This window comes from Ambystoma mexicanum, chromosome 7p (assembly GCF_040938575.1).
Source record: "Ambystoma mexicanum isolate Mex_15411 chromosome 7p, UKY_AmexF1_1, whole genome shotgun sequence".
NCBI classification, from domain to species: domain Eukaryota; kingdom Metazoa; phylum Chordata; class Amphibia; order Caudata; family Ambystomatidae; genus Ambystoma; species Ambystoma mexicanum.
In genome coordinates, this window is record NC_090939.1 from 823242309 (window position 1) to 823268390 (window position 26082).

General features: G+C 47.8%; 1 protein-coding gene across 2 annotated transcripts in view; it reads right to left on the reverse strand.

Annotated features, from left to right (window-relative positions):
• The window catches only part of TUBGCP3 (tubulin gamma complex component 3), a 1162672-nt gene that overhangs the window by 662415 nt on the left and 474175 nt on the right, over positions 1-26082 (reverse strand). For both annotated transcript variants that reach the window (XM_069636982.1, XM_069636981.1), the window contains exon 10: positions 8934-9066. In XM_069636982.1, coding sequence (XP_069493083.1) covers positions 8934-9066 — 133 coding nt within the window. The remainder of the gene's footprint in view (positions 1-8933; positions 9067-26082) is intronic.

Below are 26082 nucleotides of genomic sequence, written 5' to 3' on the forward strand. Positions count from 1 at the left end.
ATTCAGTTCATTCAGCATTCGTCTCGCTCTGCCCCTAGGAGCACCCCAGCTTCGAAAGGCGTTCCCCTTCACTCACCGGTCCTCAGCAGTCCTTTTGGCCCTGCTGGCTTGAATTACACCGAGAACCCTGCTCGCACTTCTGAAGCTTCTCTGCTCCCGCCGCCAGCTCTGCTTCGCTTACGCAGACACTGGCGACGTTTCTTTTGCTTTTCTTGCAGCTGCGCAGCTCCGCACCTGTGGATTCCTTCTGGCCCACCTGCTCCTGGGCTCCACAGTCCTTCAGGAACATCTGCTGGCATCCTGGCACACCTGCAGGACCCACCAAGGTTGCCTCCTTGCGAACAGGTTCCCTGCTGGTCTGTCGATCTCTCACTCTCTTCTTATACACCTACAGCGGTATCCAATTAAAATGTCGAAAACATTTTTTCGAATGCAATAATGCCGAAAAAAAAAAATTTGAATGTGATTTTTTTATTTGTATTTTTTTTTGTTGGTTTAGCTAGTAAAAATGAATTGTAAATAAAAAAAATGTAGTGATCGGGGGGGGAACCCCCCCCCCATTTAAAAAAAAAAACAAAATCGAAATCATTTTTTTCAACATTTTTTGTCGACATTATGTCATTCGAAAAAATGTCATTCGACATATTCACTATAAACCACCTGCAACCACTTGACAGGTTGCAGGTGTGAATTCCCAATTAGCATTGCCTGACTGCAATTAAAGGGACATGCCTGGCCTTTACAGTGCTTTGCATGCATCTTCCTCTTCTTAGTACTAGTGTGATGAAATGAGTTACTGGTGTTCACTACTCCCGGTCGCTTCGTACTCATCCCAGTCCTGTAATAGGTTGAATGAGGAAAATTGAGGAGAGCTTGTTTTACTGTAGCCCATAAAGGTCAGCGGAGGGTTATGTAGGTTCTCATAAGCAGAAGGGGGATACCATGTCTTGCCTTTCTCACCCTTAAACCTTCTTAACTTCACCCTCTTCCTGGTGCTTCTGTGCTGGTAATATCTTTGCCAGTGGGGACAGGGGTAGCTATACCCCATAACTGCATATGGGATTGAGAGTTCCTCCTGAAACGGAAATGAGGGGTACTGTGTCTCACCTGAGGCCATCTCATCTCCAATTCCCAAGGCCCCTCTACCCAGGTGATCCTCACTCACGTCTCCACCCCCAGGGTCAGGATCCAAAAGTTTGAGTGACCTGCTTAATAGGACAGGGTTTTGGGACTAGAGGCAGAGTCGACCACTGAGAAGAACAACCAGATGAAGAAAGCGTGAACAAAGCTTGCTGCATCCTCCTGGACCTTTGAATGGCCCGGTAAAGCCCTGCTGCTGTACATAAACTCCTTTTTCTGATCGACAAGAGAAGCTCCGGAAAGGATGACTCCTTCCCTTGGGTTAGTGGGACCAACTAACCCTGAGACGAACTCCACTGGAACACCGTCCCCAACTGGCTGTACTTTTTTGCTGCAGCAGGAACAGAGTGCCAGGGGTCGAGAAACCTGTAGTAGAGTGCAACGTCTGATCTGGCCAGAAGCTCCAGGAGTCTCCCCCGGACCCTGCAGAAGCAGGACGACCAGAGCTTGAGTCCCCTCACCAGAGTGCATGACACAAGGAGTGAAGGAAGCCCAAGAGGTATCCAAGATCTGCGGTGGTGCGCTTTACCACGTGCTGAAACCGCAAAGTGTTGCTGACTTGAAACGAGTCCGTAGCTGCCGCCGACCTCCGAATTGTTGTGCAGGAGTCCTCCAGACATCCTCCCCCTTGTCCCCACGACTGAGGCCCAGGAACACTGGATCTGCATCACTGCAACCAGACAGAAGCCAGCTGGACCACTCTTCTTCTAACCTAAGGTACTGTTCCGACTTGGGGTACTTGCCTCATTGTCTGTAGCTTTGCTCTTCACAGTTGAGACTTGCAGTAGCTGCTTTGCTAGAGTTGATTTTAGCTGTACACAAGTCTAATCTTGTGACCCACAGTGATTTTTCATCAACAAAACTCCCTAACTTTGTGCAAGACGGTTATCTAAGAAGTGCCTCAGCTCCATAGACTTTGCTCCAATTGACGTTGGCTGTCCTGGCTCCCTGCAGACTCTTATAGTCCATTTGACTTTGATACATACTGTCCCTCATAGGTGATACATTGGTTTTTAACTATTATTGCTGGGAAAGGTTTTTATCTAGACTTCCTTGGAAGATATAAGTACCTGTCTAACCTTTTTCCTTCCATTAGCCTTTCCTTTCTACAAACCTCAGAATTTACAAAGCGTACTAATGATATATACATGCCATTACTGTTCTATTTAGTGAAGTCACCTCAGGGTGTAGGAAGTGTGTAAGAAGTATCTCTAAAGAGTGTCTACTAGCTTTGTGTTGATTCTGAGAAAGTATTTTAAAGTATATTTAATTGTTACATGCATTGCCCTTTTTAAAGAATGCTTATTTAAAAACTATTATTAAATAAATAATTATTTTAACTACAAAACTTGAGTCTAACAGGCCGATTAATGGAATCAATGTGCGCCGAAAAAACGGCGCACGCGTGCGAAAACGTGCGATTCGCAGTGAAATAGCGAAAATCGCAGTGCAAGTGCGATTATCGCACAGAAAACATCGCACATCAATTCAAGGAAGTCCGTGCACGCGCAAAATGTGGGATTTTGTGCTGAAAAAGAGCGCGGCGCACGCTGGCGCACAGGTCATCGAACGCCGTGCGATAAGGCCACAGAGAATTCGCACATAGCGCGGCGCACATAACAAAAGTAGGCATAACACGGGGCGTCACACGCAGAATGGGGAACAACTCGTGAAAATGTGGGCGTCACGGTGGAAGTACAGGAGGCAAGTGCGCAGAACGCCCACACGCTCGCCTGCAACACGTATTCATGGAATCGAATAGGGAAAAACAGCGCACGGCCAAAGACGCGCACAGGCCCATACATGTCCGCCACACGAAAGCAGGCGGTAGCTTCCCTGCGCAGGAAAAAAATGTGCGCCAGAGAAGGCCCACACGCGATCGGGCCTGGGGGAGCGTGTGCGTGTATTTCAGAGGTGCGCGAGAAGTTCCACACGCGATTGGCCTGGGCGCGTGTATTCCAGAGGTGCGCGAGAAGTTCCACACGCGATTGGCCTGGGCGCGTGTATTTCAGAGGTGCGCGAGACGTTCCACACGCGATTGGCCTGGGCGCGTGTCTTTCAGAGGTGCGCGAGAAGTTTCACACGCGATTGGCCTGGGCGCGTGTCTTTCAGAGGTGCGCGAGAAGTTTCACACGCGATTGGCCTGGGCGCGTGTATTTCAGGGGTGCGCGAGAAGTTCCAGACGCGATTGGCCTGGGCACATGTATTTCAGAGGTGCGCGATTGGCCTGGGCGCGTGTATTTCAGCGGTGCGCGAGAAATTCCACACGCGATTGGCCTGGGCGCGTGTCTTTCAGAGGTGCGCGAGAAATTCCACACGCGATTGGCCTGGGCGCGTGTATTTCAGGGGCTCGCGGGTGGTTTTACACGCGATCGGGCCTGGGGGACCAGGGTACCACTCACCGTCTGCCTTGCGTGTAGAAGAACGCGTAGCCAACACCCACCCGCTGTGAAGTAATAGCGTGTGAACCCCAACGCCTGCAAAACACACGCACCGCACCCCACGAAAAGCAACGCCCGTGCGCGATACGTCACAGACACGCATACACGCTAAGGGCCTTTGGTCCAATGGAATCGCGTATGCGTGCTGACGCGCTTACGCGCTAAGGGCCTTTCCTCGATTCACACGCTGACGTGCAGAATTTTCACGTGCCAAATCACTCCGTATCAAGCTGGCCACGCGTAAGCACACGGAAGACCACGCTCCTGCCCAAAAGGCCGAATTACTGCCCCCCAGAGCCCCGAGCAGCCTCCCACGAGCCATCTGCTGCTGCCTGCCTGCCTGCTGCCACCGTGCCCTGCCATTTAGTGCCTGCACATCAGCCATCTGCAGGGGTCCAGTTACTGTGTCCACCCCTGCTGGAACAGAACACTCCCGACTGGGATACCATCGCTCCAGAGCCCAGCCCCAGGACCCAGTTGCCCACCCACGCCTGCCTCGGGGGTCGCCATGTCGGGGCAAACACCATCCGAGACCACTGGCGACCCCCAGCCAGAGGGGCAGAGGGCCACCAGCTTCAGTCAGAAGGAAGTTGGTGTCCTGGTCACCACGCGCCGACATGGAAGGACGGGACAGGATCTGGGACGACTTTGTGGTTGCCATCAACGCGGAGGGGGTGGCAACCCGCAACATCAAGCAAGTCAAGAAGCGCTGGGAGGACTTCAGGTCCAGGACCCTCATAAAGGCCCGGCGCCTCGTGGAGGGGGGCCGGGGCAGCATGAGTACCATCCAGCGGAGGGTCCTGGAACGCGTACGCCCAGCGCTCCATGCCCAGATCCTTGAGAGGCAGACCCGTCTGGAGTTGAGCGGTAAGTGGCCAAGCATTGCTGTGTGAGACAGGGCATGTTGCAGCATGCTGGTTGTCTGATACTTGCCTGTATGTGTGACATAGGCCATGTACGCGTGTGTGTGTGCAGGGACATCATGGTCATGCATGTGAGACCAGTAATGTGTGAAGCACACAGTTGGTGTATGTGTTTAAATGTAACATGGGGAGCCCTATGTGGAATGGACACATGAGAGCATGCCAGTCTCTGTTCCTGGACATGGGTGTGGGTGAGGGATGGGTGCTGATGCCATGTACATGTATGGCGTCCATGTCTGTGTTTGACCTGCGTGTCTGACTTGTGGATGCCATGGATGCATGACACATGTCTGTGACAATGTTCAGATTCACTGATGCAGCCTAGTTATCCTTGCATCCACTGTGTCTGGGGTGTACGAGTCCAGATGGATGAAAGTACGTTGAAGTGTGTGCATGTGATAGGCATGACCCATGATGCATGTGAGTCCAAAAACAACATTGTATGCTTCAAGAGTCCCTTGGACATGTTTGCTTATGTCCATAGCATGCGCCATGCCTGTTACTGCATGTGTTTTGCCTGCACTGAGCCATGTGTTGTGGAGGGACATGATGGAAATGATCTTTGACAGTGCCAATCATCTGCTATTGCTTCCTGTCTAGGGGACCATTGTACAGTACCCTGATGCTTGTGTTCTATGTCTCCCTCTACACAGCGCAAAGTGAAGAAGAGGGCGGAGACGGCGCTGTGGAGCTAAGCGGCGGGGATGCCCCCACGGCTGCAGCGGAAGGGGTGGGTGAGCCCCCACAGGGGCTTGCAACGGCGGAGGACGGTGTGGAGCCATCCAGGTTGGTGGTTTCCACAGAGGAGGAGGAGGCCGCTACTGAGCCGCACATGGGGCCTGGTGGGGGCATCCCTGCTGGTGCAAGTGGTGCAGTCCAGGGGCAGGAGGCAGCACAGGTCGCCGTGGAGGTGCCTGTGCATGTCACTGTCCCTGACACTGTGACTGCACCACCATGCACCAGCAGGGATGCCCCATCCCAGGCCCGTCCGCAGGTAGGGGGGATGTCCATGTCATCTGACTCCCCTCCACCTGCGGACGAAGGGACCCCTGGCCGTATGGAGAAGGTCCCGATTGGTGTCGCGTTGCGCACGGCTGTCATTCGTGATGAGGTGCGTGCTTCCCCGGGGGAGCACGCACGTCATCACGAAGAGCACCGTGCCAACGTGGCCCAGTTGGGAGCGGTCATGGTCGGGGGTCTCGTACATGTGTCGGGCACTCTGGCGACCCTCTCCTCCTCTGTGGAGGCTATGCACCAGTCGTACTCCATGCCGTCTTCCGGCCCAGATGCCACCAGGGCCCCCTGTGGACCTGCCCCGACCAATGCAGCCACCTCGGTGGGGATCCCATCCCTGCCACAGTCGGGAGACGGAGGTCCAGCAGGGGTGGACACACCAGCAACTGGACCCCAGCAGATGGTGGATGTGACGGCATCATCGGGCAGGGCACGTGCACGACGGCGTCAGTGGTTTCCATCAGCCTGGATGCCGTCGTGCTGGCACAGGCAGTTGCGTCGGAGGCAGCGGCAGGCTCGACATGGGAGGCATCATGGCTCGGGGCCATCAACATCAGGGGTGCAGGCATCGGCCGGAGGGCAGGAGAACCCTGGAATGGGAGTGGCTTCCGTGTGGGAGCGGTTGGGCCAGCAGATAGGTGCGGAGCGGCAGCGGGCAGAGGAGGAAAGGCTCACAATGGTCAGGGCGGAGAACTCCATACGGAGGGCGCTGAGGCGGGCTGAGTGCCTCGAGGGTCTTCGCAGGGAGTTGGAGCTGGACACTGCATTATCCCTGCGGGACCTCGGGGCCAGGGAACATGCCCGCCTCCAAGCCAATGAACAGGAGTTCGATGATGCCCTGGCCCATGACAACCAGTGAGCCGTCGGACTAGCCCGCTGCCCTTGTAAATAGTTATGTAGTTAGTGTTAGGTTTCCTTTGCTTTTTTATTTATTTTGGACCTTTTGGACAATGGGCCACATTTTTGTATATAGTTTTATTTTATCAGGTAGTATTTTTATGTAGGTTTCATTTCTTCAGTTGGGATCATGGACCCTGGTTTGTTTATCTGTATATAGTTGACTGTTGGATTTTTTTATTTTTTTTTGGATTTACCCATGGAGCAATGGTTTTCGGTTTTTATTTTACCTTGGATTTACTTTCTTGAACTGTGACTTTGGACACCTTTCCTTTGGATTATGATTTGTTGTTTTTCATTATTTTACGGACATGCTGCTTTTGGTTTTTGATTCCCATTGTCATTTGTTTATTTTTAATTCCATTTATGCTGTTTTTAATACATTTTTTTCATCAAACTTCAATGTGTAGTATCATCTCATTGGTATCATGCATATCATGATATGGGTTTTGAGATTCACTGACACCCATTGGGTGTATGTGAGGGCCATGTGTTCATTTCCAAACTTGTTATTGGGGTTCTATCATGTCATTGCCATTTCTAAGTGGGTGGATGCAATACTCGAGTGGGTGTTTTGTATTTGGAGGCTGACCATAAGGGCCAGGGATCTAGATTGTGATGACATGTTGGCTGGGGGACATGTGTGGGGGCCTGCTGGCAGGTGCCCCGCAATGCTGGGGTTGGGGGTGCAAGGGGACATGAGTTGGTGATCAGTAGTGCAAGGAGACATGTGCCTTTGCTGGGAGACATGCCCATGTTGGGTGGGCTGCCTGCGGGACATGACCTGGGATGCAGGGTAGTCCCCTGTGGGGTGGGCTGCCTGCAGGGGCCGTGGAGGGTTTACAGGGGACACCTGGGAGGACCCACACTGCCAAATCACATGTAGGACTCCCCGGCACCCCTGAAATACACGTACCCTGCTGAAATCGCGTGGAACTTCTCGCGCACCTCTGAAATACACGCGTCCAGGCCAATCGCGTGTGGAACTTCTCGCGCACCCCTGAAATACACGTACCCTGCTGAAATCGCGTGTGGAACTTCTCGCGCACCTCTGAAATACACGCGCCAAGGCCAATCGCGTGTGGAACTTCTCGCGCACCTCTGAAATACACGCGCCCAGGCCAATCGCTTGTGGAACTTCTCGCGCACCCCTGAAATACACGCACACGCTCCCCCAGGCCCGATCGCGTGTGGAACTTCTCGCGCACCTCTGAAATACACGCACACGCTCCCCCAGGCCCGATCGCTTGTGGAACTTCTCGCGCACCTCTGAAATACACGCGCCCAGGCCAATCGCTTGTGGAACTTCTCGCGCACCCCTGAAATACACGCACACGCTCCCCCAGGCCCGATCGCGTGTGGAACTTCTCGCACACCTCTGAAATACAGGCACACGCTCCCCCAGGCCCGATCGCGTGTGGAACTTCTCGCGCACCTCTGAAATACACGCACACGCTCCCCCAGGCCCGATCGCGTGTGGAACTTCTCGCGCACCTCTGAAATACACGCGCCCAGGCCAATCGCGTGTGGAACTTCTCGTGCACCTCTGAAATACACGTACACGCTCCCCCAGGCCCGATCGCGTGTGGAACTTCTCGCGCACCTCTGAAATACACGCGCCCAGGCCAAACGCGTGTGGAACTTCTCGCGCACCTCTGAAATACACGCGCCCAGGCAAATCGCATGTGGAACTTCTCGCGCACCCCTGAAATACACGCACACGCTCCCCCAGGCCCGATCGCGTGTGGAACTTCTCGCGCACCCCTGAAATACACGCACCCAGCCCGTTCGCGTGTGGAACTTCTCGCGCACCTCTGAAATACACGCACACGCTCCCCCAGGCCAGATTGCATGTGAGACTTCTTGCGCACGCGTGTTCCCGAAACCCGTAATACACGTTCCCCGCTTTGCGTTTGCTGTTTGCCAGTCCGGTAAACTAGTACAGGGTTGGCGCAGCCCTTTGCGATGGTTTTGCGATCTTGATGTCTTTTCCTTGCGTGAGGGCGTTCTTGGGGGCGTAACTGGCGCTGCTGCAGGGTCGCTGCGCCACTCTGCGCCACGTCTGCTTTTGGAGGCGAGAATCCATGAATACGCTGTGCGCGGAAATTGATTTTATCGCACGCGGCTGGCGCAGACATTCGCACGGGCACGCTGTGCGCCAGCCGCGTGCAACACTTTTGTGAGGAATTACATGAATCGGCCTGTAAGTGTTACTTGGCTACTTTTATTTGTGGATTTCATTCCTACAGCTCTACAGCTCACATTTACCCCTCTTGAGATAAGCCTGGCTGCTCAGTCACACTACCAACTTGTGTAGTACAGGCCTATACCAAAAGGTGGGTTACCTAATACCGAGAGGACAAGGGTTGTGTAGTATCCCTCAGGGTTTCTTCATCAATTCTTGCCTAACACCCTCGGGTTTCTTACACACCAAAGAACGGGAGTCACAAAACAATTAAGGATTCAAGCAAATGTATCTTTAAACAAAATGACGGTAAAAACATAGGAAAATACACACCTTGGCAGTGGTCAACCAGGGCTGCAAGAGTCTTCAATCGAATTTTTGGATCGTATGTCCAGACTAGGAGACGACGAAGTGTTAAACTACTCTCCAGTCCTAAATTTACCCCTTGATCATCTTCAAGCTGCAACTGATTAAATGAAATATTGTCAGTTATATTGTTCAATTTCAATATTCACTGTTTAAACTTGTCAGGCATGCGTTGTACAAACATTTACATTAGATGCATTACATTTATGTATGCATGTCTGAACATATAGTTGGGATTTAATCAATATTTTTAGATGATTCTTTAATGTCATGAATGGCACACTGGAATTCATAAAGGGTACATACAGATTTCATGACGGTACAGGACAGGCAAACATGGCAAGTGTGAGACAATAGTGAAATGCAGGCAAAGCAGTCAGTTTCAATGAGTCCAATGTTAAATTACCAGGAAGGAACCAAGCGCAGTGTATTGCACACCTGCACATTTTGAACAAATGATCTTTATCTTGAATTGCTGCCAACTAGAAAACTGCTAAAATGTATAACAAACTTCATTACAAGTTGTTTTACTTGTACAGAGGGAAAACCTGAAAAAGAGTAAATGTGAGCAATAACTGAAGCAAACAAAGTATAGAGGCAATCATATTACTTGCATTTTAAAAAAAAGCCTCGAGTCATGTGACGATCGAACATTAATTTGCTTTATAGCTTTAAAACTTAAGCGAGCTACAGTGTCTGTTCATGCACAGCAATCACCAGCAGCCCTGGCCTGCTCGTATCTGGAGGACTAGTGTAGAACAACTTTCCCTCTGTTATAGACCACACAGGTCAGCTGGATGAAGAAAAGATTCAATAGAAAGCCTGTAATTATGTTAGGTCATTGAAATGTTACTTGCTACATAGGGACGACTGGATTCCATAGTCCCCTTTCCACTATACGCCTGGACAATTCGCCCCACAGGGACGGGTTCTTTATTTGGAGCAGCACATTAACAAAGATATGGCGCCATCACACAGGAGCAACTCCCATGATGCCCCCCTACAAGTGCATGCGCCTCCTAGCAGTCAGTCCCACAACCACGCTACTTTAGGGAGACGGTTGTAATAAAGGGGACTATGTACTTCTACATCTCGTCCCCATATCGCCATACTTATGGGTGATCACAAAGCACTTAAAAAACCTTTAGAGGCAGGCATTAAACCAAATCCCATTTGGATACCTCCATATCCTATACATCCTTACTTTATGAGTAAAGGAAGGCGCATACCTGCGTACCATAAAACACCTGCGCAGAACCATTTCACCCCAAGATGTTCTGAAGGATAGACTGCCCAATGCAAGTGTCTGATCTTGAGCTGGCTTCTAGCTAATAATGTCTGCAGAAGGTGTGAGGTGGCCCAGGTCACCTTCATGAAAAATGTCATCAAGTAGGGGTGTGACCGAAATGCCACAAATACTGTGTCATCAGGTCAATAGGCAAGACCATTAGGTAAGGAGTCTATTCATTTTGTAAGACTGTGGCTCTACAATTTTGTGATCTTTGTAGCCACCATGTCAAAACCATACCATGGATTAAATTTACAGATTAACGTAGCATCTGACTAAGTTATACAATTATGTTTTTACTCAGAGTAACAGGTGTTCTAGCAGCTCTTAGGAATGCACATGTGACCTTTGAACCTGCCGTGCTGCCACTGCACATCAGTTGATGTGGATGTCAGGATACAGGTACAAGAACGCAATATGGTTTTGGAATTAACCTTTATTAAAGGGGCATCTGATTAGCAAACCTCTCTTTCAGAAACAGAATTATCAGCATCAATTAATTTAAATTAAAAAAAGAACTTGGAGGTTTCTCGCCCTCGTACACAACGTAAACGGTTCGTTGGGAGAAACGCACATGAAAGAAATCAATATCAAATGACTGTCAATACGTTGACCTGACTACATGGGGCAAGACAGTGAGCTATCTGGCCCTCAGGAAGAACACCCTATCCCTAGCGGGGGTGCCTGTCCCTTTATGGCGGATGGTGCAACGCCTATCTAAGAGAGATAGGTAAGGAGGACTGTCCCTGACTGTATTCAATGTGTGCAAAGGGGTGAGTGTTATCTAACACTCAACAAAGACAGCAGCCCGACAGCAACCGCCCAGAAGGTTTCAATGCAAGTTACGTGATTAAATCTCACTGGGAAAAAGGCTGAAAGACTAACATGCAGTAAGTGGTGCCATGGGAATTTCATCTGCATATTTATCCACCCTTATGGCTACTGCTTGACACCGGTCGGTGGTTGCAGAGTTCAAATGAAAAAACAATTCAATTACTTAAAAAACAATGGCCATAAACATGGGACAAACTAAAAAGGCTCACTGCATATGAGTCTGTTTGGCTGGAGTGTACCCCTGTTTATGTCGGGAGTATCTGATTGGTTGTGGAGGACCCACAACTAATTAGGTCGACTGGTTTCGACGGTGCGCTTTCAATTAGTCCATCTTCTTCAGGACGGGAGCTATTCCAAACCGTAATCTAATACATCATCCAGCATACACCAGGATGAGGCGTCGGCGGGCTGCATATTTAACCCCTGTAGGGAGACACAAACATGGCAAGGAGGCATCAGTGGGTCTAATGCTACAACTTGACACAAAGGACCAGGGAAAGGGTCTCATGCCTGAGTGTACCCCTATGTATTCGCACATTGGAAGACTCAGGTTGATCGGTTCTATAGGGGATTTTTTTGTCAAATATTTACTTTTTGAGTTAAAGTTCGCCCTCTTGTAAGGTACTAGGAATTCCTTTAAAAGACTGCTTCATGGATGAAAAAAGTTCTTTATTAAATTTCGCTATCCACGGAGTATAAAAAGAGAATACATATATATGTATTTCTATTGGATACTTGTAATCGTTTTTCTCAAGGACTGGTATCCAGATGTTTAAAAAAATTCTTACAAATTCAATTCTCCCATGTTTGTTACTGTTCTGGTCTTTTCCGTTATTTTTCAAAGTCCAGTTAGAGATTTAAATGGTTCCCATCTTTTCTTGGGGGAATCATCGGCCAGTAAGCCCAGTGAGTTTTAAGTCGGTTATCTACTCGTCTGGGTTATTCCTGGTGAGGAAGCCACAAAAAGCCTAATGCTACAACACCATGTAGTTTTACTAACAACCAGCTGGTAAGGGCTCATCGTCTAGTTTTTTAGCTTTGAGTGCTGTGATAAAGAAGTGCATAAAATTATGTGGGGCCACCCAATATGCCAATATGTGGCAAAGCATATACACTGGTACCCGTAGGGCGTGGGGGGTGGAATGTGATAACAAGGGAAGGGACCTTGAGTAAAGAAGCAGGTAGCCATGCGTGTACCCAGCACCTTGTGACACAGGGGGCAGCGGGAAGGCCACAAACAGAACTATCTTCCCACCTGTGATCAGAATGAATCAGCGCGGATCAGTAGAATCCGCAAGTGCAGGGGGATGCTGCAGGTAGGCAGGAGAACATCCTGCAAAAGAAAGCCGCATCGCTGGGATCAATGGATCGGGTTACTAGAGCATGGTATCTCTTCAAAGCAGTGTACCAGCGTGTTGCTGGAGATCTCTTACCTTGGGAGGTGCTATGTGGTACTCCTAGCAGGCTGCCGGTCGGATGAGAACAACGTTTGCGGCGTACGCGTGGCTCTAGTGAGAGGCTTCCGCATACCTCACAGAAGGGGGGTGGGGCCTGTCGTGAGGGACTCACTCGGTCGTCAGAGGACACGAACATGCGCGGAAGGCACACTGGATGCTTCCGCGTACGTCAGCAGGGGGCAGTGGCCATCAAGCAGAGCTTCTAGCCCGGGGGCTCACAGCGCTGAGACAAGCACGGTTGTCTGCGTGCAGGAAAGCCAGTGGAGTCCCAGCCCTTGAGTGTTAATAATGCGTTTCGTATGTGTGGATCAAAGTAGTGCCGGCAGTGAAAGGCGCCGTATAGCACTACCATGAAAAGCAAAGAAATGCAGAGAAATGTGGACGGATGGGATGCAAATTATGAATCCAATGTATAATGTGTGGGTGTCCAAGAAGGGATCAGGGCCTTCTTTAATACAATCCGAGGTGGTTGCATCAGGCAGGAAGAAGGTATGGCAAGACCATATGGAGGAAAAATGATCCATGGGTCCTGGCATCATAGAGGGTCTTGGTCCAAGTAAGTGGCTCTCAAGAGGGTGTAAGTGGGAGAGTCCATGGGGCCCAGATGGAGGTGCGAGCACTCGAGTTGCATATTGACTTAACGTTGAAGTAATGCCAGCACCTGCCACTGTATGGCTTCATTAAGGCCTTTGCGGCATGTATTCAAACGAAAAATCCACTTCTATTCTTGTGGGAACACAAGGTAGTGGAAATTGCCTCCTCGTATGGGCTGCTCAATTTTCGAGGATGGTCCATTTGAAATTGTCTGCAGGGTGGCCTTTGGCCAGAAAATGTGGGACTAGTGGAGCAGTCATTTTTCCTGTTCTTATGCATGAACAATGTTCTATCATGCGTTTCTTCACTTCTCGTGCTGTCATGCCTCTGTACCTTAGGTTACATGGGCATGTGATCATGTATACCACGCCCTTTGTATTACAATTTGTAAACTGTTTCTGAACCCAAGGGGTGTGCCAACCTATGTTCAGCGTGGTGCTGCGTGCTGTCTGTGCGCACATGGACCATTGTCCGCAGGGAGAGTGCCCAGTTGGAATTCCATAGAGTAGACTGTGCAGGGGGGTGGGGGGAGGTGCCTTCTCCTATTCGTATCGTGTTGACCAATGAATCTCTAACATTGCGTCTCCTCTTTAAAGTAAAACATGGAGGTGGTATTGCTACTTTCCCTGTGTTTAGAATAGGCCACAGGGTTTTCAACTCTTTTTTGATTTTGGTAAAGAGCGGGGAATAGCTAAACACTGCTGTAAGACCTGGATCATCGTTCGCTTTTTCATGTTGTTCGAGGGTGCATGTCCCTGGTATGTTCCTGGCTCTTTTGCATGTCTGATTCACAATTCTGGAAGGGTAACCTCGTTGGGTCAACTGTTTGAGAATACTAGCTTGGGCAGTGTAGTCAGTTTTTCTGCATAGTCGGCGGTATCTCAAGAACTGTCCGAAGGGCAGATTGTCTTTCAATGCCTGTGGGTGGCAATTTGAATACGTGAGGAGGGAATCCCCATCTGTGCTTTTGCGCTAAACCTTAGAGATGGGTCCTCCCTCGGATGCGTCGATGGCTAAATCGAGGAAATTAGAATCTTGTTCATCCAATTCCATGGTAAATTGTAAATGAGGGTTCTGCATGTTGAGCAATGCGTGAAAAGCTGTCAATTCTTCTTTAGATCCTCTGAAGATGACAAAGATTTCCTGCCCTCACCAGATGACACTCTGTCACAGTGAGAGAACTGGTAACTGGCAGCTAAAAGTGGGGATTCATATGAATATTTTCTGTATTTTTTATGTGAATGTTTATTTTTATGAAGGAAAACAAAAATAAGTCTCCAACAGCAGACTGTATACAGATAGTAATACAAGGCATAAAGTTCAATCATATAAAAGACAAACCAAAATAATGACTCTGATTTGTAACCTCCAGTACATTTGCTGCAACCTGCATAAACAGACAACACACATAGAAAAACAGACAAGCGGAAACAGGTAGACAGTGTAAACACAGTACAACAAAGCACACAGTGGGCACTCACCATTCCAAACGAGAGCTTAGAGAGAAACTAAGCATGCAGCTCGGTAAAATACTCCCATCCAGAACACGTCCATCATCAATGATCTACTTGTACCCATCAAGTAGGGCCATCCTCGTAACCCAGTGCCTGAATTCAGTTTACAAGTCGATTTCCACAACTTTAATATTTCCTACTGTGGAATTATAAAATAATTCTTCTTTTTTTGGTCCTTTTTCCAAAGGGAATCTGGTCTTGCTTCTACAAAAATGCAAGCAGGCCTGAGTGCCCCTAGAAAAGGGTTGAAAAACAAGTGCAAACCAACAAGGGTTGGAGGGGGTTACTATTCAACAACAGGACTGGGAGAAGCAGCATGCAAAGGTAAGTAAAGTAAATGTTTGTATTTATGCATGTTGTAAGTAAACTAAAAAGTATGTGTATGCATGCAGGTTACAATGTATTTCAAAGTATGTTTGTATGTAAGCGTGAGTCTCTGGGTGTGTCAGATTGAGTGAGTGTGTGTGCGCGAGAGAGATTTAATGTGTTTGAGAGTGCGTGTGTTGAGAGTGCGTGTGAGATTGTGTGTAGGTGTGTATAGATGCGTGTGTGTGTGTGAGACTGACTGGTTGTGTCTGCAGCATCAACATATGAAGGCAAGTGAAATAAGAGTGCATGTACGCATGATATCAGATAAAAAAAAGTGTGTGTATGCATGCATGTTATGTATTCCAAGCTGTGTGAGTCACTGAGTGCGAGACCGACTGGTATTGTATGTTTGTATATGTGTGCAGGCATGAGCGAGTCTGAGTGTGATACGGACTAGTTTGTATGTGTGCTTTGTCTCTCTTTCCTTGTCCAGACCTACTCCCTCTCCTTGCACTGTCCCACTCTTATTACGCTGACTCCTACCACTGTCACACTCGCTCACACTTTCACTTTGCACCATCAAATTTTCCCACTCGCTCTCAGTGCGCGGACACACTCTCCCCATGCACTGTCTTCCTCGGTTTCTCCTTGCACTCACTCCCTGTCTCCTTAAACTTTCACTCCCACCTCATGCTGACACTCTCTCACTCTCTCTTCGCGCCATTACTTCTCGCACTCTTGCTCTTCCCACTGGCACCGTTGAAAACAGCCCCTCGTGCACCCCAATTCAATCTTCAATGCTCAACTTTGCTCGCAGCCCTTACCTTTACCCTCCCACTAAAACTTTTTTTTAACTCCTATGTCCTCTTGCTCCCGATCGATGCACCCTCTCCTCAATTGCTTCCTCCCTGCTCTTGCATCCCGGCTTGCATTCTCCCTTGAAACTTTGCACTCTTCTCCTTGCACACGGGTGCCTAAAATGCAAAGAATAGTAGTAAACACAATAACTATTGGCTTTGACGCTGCTTGTTTTTAAAATTACTCCAGTGAAGGACATGCATACTGCTGAAGTCAGGTTGCTGAAGGCAGAACTGGGTAAGTCATTTTTATTACACCTGTAGCATGTTTACAGCACCAATTAAACAATTAGCTCTCAGATGACAGCTTTGAAAAGCCCCCGGCAGGAACTTAAAGTGCCAAGTTTGATTTGAAGGCCTTTAGGTAGCTCAAAGAGATCCCATGAGGGTGTGATTTGGCCATGCATGGGCAGGAAGTGGGTGGGAATTGCCATAGAGGTTAGCGTGGCCATGGGCAGTCAATGGGTGGGTAAATAACGAAAAACCTACAAGCATTGTGTCCCTCCTTATATGCCATCTCTCCCTAGCTGTACTTCAATGCATTAATTTTGGCTTTAACAGTCTTTTGCTGCATGTGGTGGAAATGTAGGTGGGAGCCTCCCAAATATGTCCAGTTTTGCGCAAATGGGTGTTTTTGCTCTCCAAAATAAGTTCAATGCCATACAAAAGTGAGAAAACCTGCCATTTTAGAGACAGATCACTGCTATATGTAAATAAAAGACCATATTAGCACTGGAAAATAACAATCACTGCACAGTAAGCACGAACTATGACAGCCGTAAGAATGTATCAAACACTTCAAATCCTAGTCAAAACTATTTAGTCGCCAAACAAAGAGTTACTGGGGAAGAAGCACGGAATGTGAAACGCAAGTGATGGGTTTGGCAAGGGCTGTCGATTGCATATCAACAATAAAAAAAATAATAAAAACAATCTTAATATATCTATGCACACATGAAACCATGAGATGAGCCGCCCAACGAGAGAAGAGGTGGTCATCATGGGGATGATCACTGAGAAGACAGACACACACAGGAGAACTTCAGAAGGGCATGACTAAGACCACAAACAGCAGTGGAGACACAGAGGGTCATGGACTGCAAAGACAGACAAGTTCAAGGCTGGACCATCGATGGAAAGAAGGTGGTCAAGAATGGCCAGTCCATGAGGGCTTCGGAGAAAGTGATTGGCTTGAGAAACACCACACAGGGGCAAGCAAGGGCTTGCCAAGGAACTTGCCATGATAAAGCCTGTCAAAAGATGAACACAAAGGAGAAAAGCATTTCCTGGAGCGCATCAGATATCGAAGAGATGACAGAGTCTGGAATAACTGGGAAAAGTGGACAATGAAGGCAGAGAGACACAGGAGGGTAGTTGAAGAGGTGGAATCAGGAAAAGAAGCATGAGACGATGCTTATCAGGAACAAAATGCCTTACAGGAAACCAACAAGAATGATGAAGGACACAAAAGGAAAATACAGGCTAGATGTAAAGAGATCGAAAGACAGATACCCTGTGGCCCGATTCAAACAAGTGATTGGTGCAACAGCCTTCAGACGTACTTTATCGAAAAGACATCAAACTTCCACAATAACATTTCTGAAGCAAAGGTCTTCCCAGGTATTTACAGTTTCTAGTACACCCTTTGGTATGGCATCATCCCAGCATAAGTTTGCCTTTCAGCCGATCACAGACTACCTTTGTAAAATTGTGATACCTACAGCCCCTGCCCCTGGATTCCGGTTACCCAATACCGGTTGATGTTAGAACATGTCATCTTGAGACGTTGTCATCAATTCTGACAAGCATTGTGAACGCTTTGTTTAAAGAGGGTATCATTCATACTGTTCTTTAAAAAAGTTGGGTTACTCCACTTTTGAAAGAGCCATTTTTTTTCGGAGCTTTCTTTACGAGAATCATTTTTGGTATACATTTAAGTCTGGCCTTGTTTCGGATGCCCTGGTAGCCCACAGCAGCCGCAAACCCGGGATACAGCAGCCTCAGCCTCCCCATTGCTGGAGCTGGGATTGCAGGCGCGCGCCACCGCGCCCGGCAAAAGATCCTTCGATTTGCTCCAAATATCTTCTGATCGCCAATTGCCCTTTCCTATCCACAATTCTAGAGAAGGGGTTTTACCTACAACTCAGAACTTTTGTTGACAGTAACTCATTGCTGGGCAAATATCCATCTGGTTTCAGAACGAACCACAGGACATAAACTGTGCCAATACATACTAAGGACAATCCACTTCAACAATTCAAAAGATGGTTCCTCGCTTCCTCATGCTGCTGGATCTATCTGTGACATTGGATACCTTGATCAGTTTTTGATGGATTGACTTTTGGCAGAACTGGGGCTTGAACAGACATCTAGCAAGTGTTTTTGTCTTTCTTAAATCAATTTACGACAGTGAGAATTGAAGTGTATGAAACAATTCCTGTCTGGCAGATTTGTGGAGTTCCACAGGATTCTTGTCCATCACCCTTTCTGTTTAATTTGTATATCAAGCCTTACATGATCGGTAGATGTAATGCCAGACTTCATTTCACAATTAAGCAGACAGATTGCATTTAAAGTGATTGAAACTCGTGGAACAAAAATGCTCATATTCAACACTTTTTGGTAAGGAGGCGAATTCCTGCATGCGAGAAAACTGGCTCAGTTTGAATTAATCTAAAACAGAATTTCTGCTGGTCTGCTAGAACCAGCTTAGACTGAATATGCAGGCGGATTGTGCACAAATCTGCCCTGCCCAAGACTCCTTTAGAATGGTTGGCCAAAGCAATTGCAAAATCAGTTATAACTCTAAGAAACGTAACCTTTTAAAAAGCATATGTTAATGTGCAGTAATTAACATTTATTTAGACCAAGTGTCATTTTAGTCAAGCTGTTTGCAATGGTCTTTAACTTCATTTGCCTCCAGTTAGGATTAAAGAGGAACTTTACGAAAATAAGTGGCATACAGGACATTTTCCGACACATGAGGTCAGTAAAATCGTTCAGAAGCATGACCGCCTACGAAACATTAAAAAGCGCCAAGGCATTTTCAGTACAATTAGTTTAAGTGTTGTGTTTTTATCAAGTATTTTTGGACTGTAAAATTTGTCACATGTTGCGTGCATTTTAAACAAACAATACAGGTAGATTTTAGGATTCTCCCACAAACATGTATCATATCTGTTGTAGAAAATGGTGTATTGTACCTTTAAGAAAGCACAACAAGTAACAAGAAAAAGGAGAGGGCAATGTTCTTCAGGATACTGTAAGGAAGGCATGATATCAACAGTAAGACAGTGTTACACTTCGGGCTTCCCTGCGGTCTTCCCTGCAGAATACGACTTCTTTACAAACTCCTCTGTGGACCAGATACAGGTTGCCATGGCACCTGTACAAACTACGACGGACTCCGCGTCAGCTGACACGTCCTGTACGTGGAAGACGTATGCCAAGACACGCCCCCATATGGCTTTAAAACCAGCGTCTTTCAAGGGGCTCGTTGCTGCTAATTAGCGTTACAAGCTACAGCGGTTACGTCCGTTACTACTTCGTGTCTCCTCCACACGAATTCCTTATCTGCTTTCCTGGTTTTGACCCTTGCCTGACTTCTGGATTGGCTTGCCTCCTCCTTTATTCCTGCTGTGCCCGTCTGGCTTTTGACTTGGAACGTTATTGGATTCGGCTTCCTGCTGTCTCTTGCGGTACTACATTCCAGTTAGCCGATTCTGGGCACGGAACCACAAAGCCTTCCTGTCAACAATTTGGAACCTTCTACGCTTACTCTGGATGCGTGTGCGCTCAGGTACATACTTATCATTGACAAATCCCGTCTGCTAATTTTTCTCTCCACGACCTTGTTTGGATATTTGTCTTTTGTTGGATTCTGGGACAATGAGTGACTATATTGTGAATTGGTCTTCAAGTGCATATAAACGCTCTGCTGAAACTGCACCAACCCGGCAGTAGTGCGACCCTCGTGCTGTTCGGGGCTACTTCCCTATACTAACATTCCTGTTTGTTATTTTCTCCTTTCGTTGTCTTCTGTTTCATGGACTACTTTCCTCAAGATCTCATTCAGATCCACCCCAGGGGAGCTCCACTCCAATACTTACCTAGGTAGTTTCCCGTAAAATACAACTGTTCTGATTACTTGGTCTAATTTCAACACTGTCTAATATCTTTGTATTCGTTTGCAGCATTGGTATTGGCAGTGTGTGTTCTCCCCATTCTTTTATTCAATTGACACCTCTGTCTGTCCCAACTGAAACAGCAGAGAGGTACATTGTAGAAAAGAGCCCCTCTTTGAGGAAGCCCGAGTCTTGTACTCAGAGGAGCTGGGATGGAAGGCTGAATATCGATTCTTGTACCACCATCATCTCCAAGGGCACTCCTCCACATCTGGGGCCTATTTCGGAGTGGTGAGTAACAGACAGACAAGTGACCACAGTTCAGGGTGTTTATTGAACTTCAACAAGGGTATGATAAATGCCCATCTAATCCTAAATATACAGATGGGAGCAAGCTACAGCCATCAAATAAATAATGCAGTCCTAGTGGTGTCTAGTCAAATTAAAAGGGCCTATACTAAAAAACCTATTACCAATCCTTACCTCTAACTACAAATAGTGTGGGGGTAGTGTTTATGAAAAAGAAAGAAGTGTTCTCAAAAATGAGGTCAGGATGTTCAGGCTATTGGCCTCCCTTCCCCATGTTTTCAGCACGGGACAAGGCGGTTCACTCGAGCATAGCACAATCTCTGGCTTCTTCTGCACGAGGATACCGTTCAATTACCAGCATCAGGGCCTTCTGTGCCCAAGTTTTACTCATCAAAGTATCTTGATTCAGAAGGCCTGATGTACCAAAATAAACAAAAAGTTCCTTTCCTCTTACAAGTTCTCAAGTCAGGTGATTCACTCTTCAGCCTGGATCCCCCTCAGCCAGGCTCAGATCCTTCCTCTTACACAATTGGTCTGCCTCAACTGGGTTCAGACCAATTTCAGGTATTATTAACTATCAAAGACTTTTGAATGGGCACATGGTTTAGCTTGACCTGTTGCAGGACCACTTCGATTTCACAATTCCTTTTTACACCTCTTAGAGGGATACCGAACAGAGACCTTCGAATGAGCACCCACGTGGCACCGGACAACTCTGTTTAAGGTATCTGTCTTGGATTCAAAGGTTCAGTCACTCACTCGCTGTTTAATTGTATTCACGTCACTCGTCACATACACTTCACACACTGTTCTCTTCAGATTTATCCATACAATGTTGCCACTTGCAACCTTGACTTTAACACAGACCGGTCTGGTATCAGTCTCCAGACTCACCGCCTGTGCCGACTTTACTGGTGCTACTTTGTTGTAGTAGCCAAGGACAGTACCACAGCGACAAACGCTCCTCCTTGCCTTGGCTATGCAGGTTTCTTTAGCTTTAATTCCAGGTTTTATGTTTCCTATTCTCAAAGGCTTGTGAAAGTAATAGTCTTTCTTTGAAAAGGTTAAGGGCACTTCCCTCCTTGCAACCATCTCCGGTCTTGAAGTCTTTCTCCTCGTATTAAATTGCCATCTTGGAACTACGGCTTACTCATGCGCTTTGCCTTGCTCAGAGTGTGCTTTTGTACTCCCGCCTTTTATCCGTGTGGAGAAGTGCGATGGAAATCAGGTGTGTGTAATGATCGATAATTGCCTGACTCTGCTGGATCATTGTGTTGGGACATACCAGGTATAGGGCTCAGGTGTTGGTCCGTTTTCTCTCACAGTGAGCTGTCCGTGAGAAAGTGTGTGTGTCGGGAAGGGGGAAACCCGTTTCGCCATACAGTGTCCCACTTCCACTCCCCGAAGACCCCTCATCCAAGTGATCCTCCCGCGCTGGTCCACCCCCAGGAACTGGATCCAAAAGTGATGGCTGTGTTCTGACCTCCTGGATGACGGATCCCCAGGGAACAGCGGGTTAGACACGTTCCGGTTTCTCACAACACAAACATTGGCATGTGTTACCATTATTTTGCCCAATAGCGTTCTTGTGTTAGAAGATGGAAATTTGGCACAATGAGTAGACCAATTTACTTACCCCATGTAATGTTCTTTCTACTGCATGTTCCTCCCACATATTCCTGATCTTTGATATAGCGATTTTAAACTTTGACAGCCGAGGGCGCTGTGCGGCGTCGAGTCAATGTCCCTCCACATTTTCTATTCCTGCATCCGGACGGGACGTCAACTATGGTATAAATGACACGCACTGCAACCATAGCCGTAGCCTCAGTTCTAGTTCTCCCCCAAACCCCTTTCAGCACAGCCGACTTGAGGGTTCCGAAGACCCTGTGGGCATTGAGAGAGATATATTAAGAAATTCACCCACAGTCAGAGGGGTAGTCTGGGAGGGCATTGAGCAATCCGTGGAAGGATCATCCAGTACAAACAACATTACCAGGGTTAAGTAATTAGTTCTTCTAATAGATTGCATCCGCCCACGGATTCCTCATCTTTGATAGTCTCCAATAGCAGTTTCCTAAAAGAAGGTGGGACAAGTGAATTTTCTTCACTGGTTTATATTCTGTAAAACTGCTTTTCCAAACCTAGCATCCTGACTCAACAGTGTACAAACAATGTTTTGAAAAGGTGTGTAACAAAGGCCAAGTTGCAGCATTACAAATGTCCTGCACTGGTACATCTCAAGAGCAGATATGGTTGCCACACCTCTGGTGGAATGTGCCCTTAGATTTTCAGGGGCATCTTTCCCAGGCATAGAATAACATTCTGAAATACAAAGAATGATCCAATGTTACAGTTTGTTTAGTCACGGCCAAGCCTAGTCTGTGTCCAGTATAACCAATAAAGAGTTGGTCATCATGCCTGAAATTTGGTAACCTGGAAATCTAAAAACTTGGAGCCCTTTCTGGGCCAAGTTTTTGCAACCACTTTCTTCTTGGAAGGATGAGGGGGTGGATAAAATGCTTGCAGTGTAATTTTTTGTGTAAGATGGAATTCGGACACCACCTTTAGAAGGAAGAGGGGGACCAACCCTCAATATTACCTTCTCCTTTAAAAATATTGTGAAAGGAAGTTTACAAGACAAAGCTTGCAGCTCATTAACTCTGCGAGCAAATGTGATGGCTACCAGAAAGATTGTTTTGAATGCTAATAGCCTGAGTGGACAGGAATGGAGAGGTTCAAATGGGGATCCCATTGAAAATGTTAGTACCAAGTTTAGATCCCAAGTCAGGACTAGGAAAGGGACCAGTTGGAAAATACCGGTCAGTCCCTTGTGGAACTGAATTACAATCGGTATCTTAAAATAAGAACCTTGTTTCCGGAGTGCATTTAAAAGATATACAACGCCTGCATGTAACCCTTGACAGCACTCACCTGCAGCCTCTGGTGGGGTAGGTGCAGTATAAAAGAAAGCACTGCAGATGTGTTGGAAGTAAAAGGATCAATATCTTTAGCTCTACACCAGCTGCAAAATGTGTTCCAATTGCAGCGGTATAGTGCCTTTGGGCTGGTCTTCTGGCTGAAACCAACACCATCATCATGTAATCTGGGAGGTCCCAAACTGCATCTTTACCTCTCAGAAGCTAGGCATGAAGGTTCAGAGTTCTGATTTCTGGTTGAAGACAGCCTCCTCCTTGTGAGTGTAGGTCCACTCTCTGGGGAAGACGGAATGGAGGGCAGATGGACATCTCTAGAAGATCCGGGTACCACGTCCTGATGACACAATATGGAGCAATCAAGATCATGGACTTCCTGAACTTTGTCAACCTCGTGAAAGCATGAGGAATGACGGGGACTAGAGGGAACGTGTACAGGAGTGGATATTTCCAGTCCGCTATGAACGCGTCGCCCAGAGATCCTCCCTAAGGAAATTCCCTTGAGCATACTAGGTCGGATTTCTTATTGTACTGGGCGCAAATAGATATACTAGAGGGGTTTCCTAAAGGGTGAAGATCTCTAAAAGGATTTCCTGAGCCAACTCCCAATCGTGGGAGCCTGTGCTCTGCCTGTACAGAGGGTCCGCGGTCATGTTTTCCTCTCCGGCTAGGTGAACAGCTGACATAGAAATCCTGTTTGTAGCACCCAAAACAGAAGCTGCATTGCCTCCCTGCACAGTGGTAGTGACCCTACACCACCTCTCATTGAGGTAATGCATGGCCACTGTGTTGTCCGTCATTATCAGGAATTTCTTCCCCTGTATGGACGGCAAAACGGCCATCAGTGCCAGTCTGATTGCCCTCTGCTCTAAAAGGTTTATGTGTAGTCTGGATTCTGATGGGCACCAAAGACCGCTGAATGTAAGATCGCTCATGTGAACTCCCCAGCCCGTGAGGGAAGAATCTGTGAATATTGTCATCTCCGGCCAGGTTTGCCAAAAAGGCTCCCCCATCATCACATTCTCCTCGCAGACCCACCACAGGAGATCCTATGTGACCTTGCTCGGAACCTGAAGAATAGTCAATCATCCAGCGTGAGAATTGGGACCATTGGGATCCGAGGGCCCACTGAAGGGACTTCCTTAGGCAGGCATCTGGCACCTGAAAAATGCAGGATGCCATGAGGCCCAGCAACCTCAGAAAATCGAAAGCTGGTAGACGTTGGGCGTTTCAAAATCGTCACCATCTGCAAGATATGGTGAGCCGTCAACTCGGAAGGCAAAGCCTTCCCAGAGAAAGAGTGCAGGAGCGCTCCAATGAATTGCAGCTTTTGTGAAGGTGTCACTTGGGACTTCTAGAGGTTGAGGGAGAAGCCCAGTTTGTGGAGATGTGCTGTTGAGATGTTCCACAGCTTGTTCAGGAGAATGGGCTCTGATCAGCCAATTGTCTCAGTAGGGAAAGATGTGACTCCCTCCCCTCCTTAGATCTGCTGCTACCACGACCATCAACTTGGTTAAGACCCTCTGGCGGAGGTCAGCCGAAAGGTAGTACTCAGAACAGATAAGAACTGCAATGGTGAACCTGTGATACTTTGAGCTTGGGATACATCTGAACATGATAGTAAGCATCCTGAAGATCGGGTGGAACCATTAAATCCTGCAGCTGAAGCGCCTGGAGAATCTGCGACAGAGTGACCACCTTCAACCTGTCCTTCCTGGGGAACTTTTTTAACCATCTCAGATCCAAGATGGGTCGCAGTCATTGATGTTTAGTCTTTCTTGGGAGCCAGAATATAGGGTGTAGGGAGGCAGTACCAACCTTGGTATTGCTCCGCTACAGGTACCCTTTCCTCTGAACCTTTCTCTAGAAGCAAAAGAATCTCCTGCAGAGGGCACAGATTTGGTTCCCGGAGAGATTGCTGGCTCGGGGGACAATCTGTGGCCTTTTTAGAAATGGAAGATAGTAGCCATGGGCCACTGTTTGAAGTGCCCAAGTATCTGAAGTAATGCAACAGCATTATTTCAGATGCTGGGTCAACCTAACTCACACTGGAATCCTTTGTGCAAACCGCGCAGAGAGGTGGTGTGGCTGTGGCAGCGGGAAGTGAGGAGGTGGATGCCTGAGCAGCTCTTCCACCACAGCCTCTAGGAGCACATGAACATCTTCTTTGCCCTCTTTGGGAAGCCTAACCTCCACCTCTTTCTCTGAAATAAGTACAAGTGAAAAGAACACCTGTTGTGGTTATGTCATGGCTCAATGGTTAGCACACAGACCAGCGGTGTAGCCTCAGAAGTAAATCTTGGAAGGCTTTACTGTACATATTTACAAGTGTACTGTTCCAGTTACTTGTAAGTATATTACAGGACATGTAGTCACACAGGCACCCACCGGCCACCCTCACATCACCAGCTCAGGCCCCCAACTGACACACATGGAACACTCGATTACAACACTTCCTCAATATTCTCCTGAGCTGCCAACCATAACATTTACCAACATTCCAACAGCATGCATACATGGCCAGCAGGACAGGACAAGACTAGACTTAAATTACATCTCCCTCCATACACAAAGTCAAACACGCAAAGAGCAACATGCATGCCTCAGTCACTCCGCAACACACTCTCAGATGCACAGTCACAGTCTTCCTCTAACACAACCAAACACCTTCCATCCGTGACTGCCACCCCAAATACAGGGACTGCCACAACTGGCACAAACCATCCACACAGAAAAACATACAGGAAACCAAACAGCAAATCGGGAGGTAGGGAGGACATGACAGGGGAGGGAACCACAGATTGCCCAACTTCCACACCAAGTTACATCACTACTCGCAGATGCAACACCTGCGTCCTCACACTAACACATAGGGAGGGTAGTGCTACCCGTAT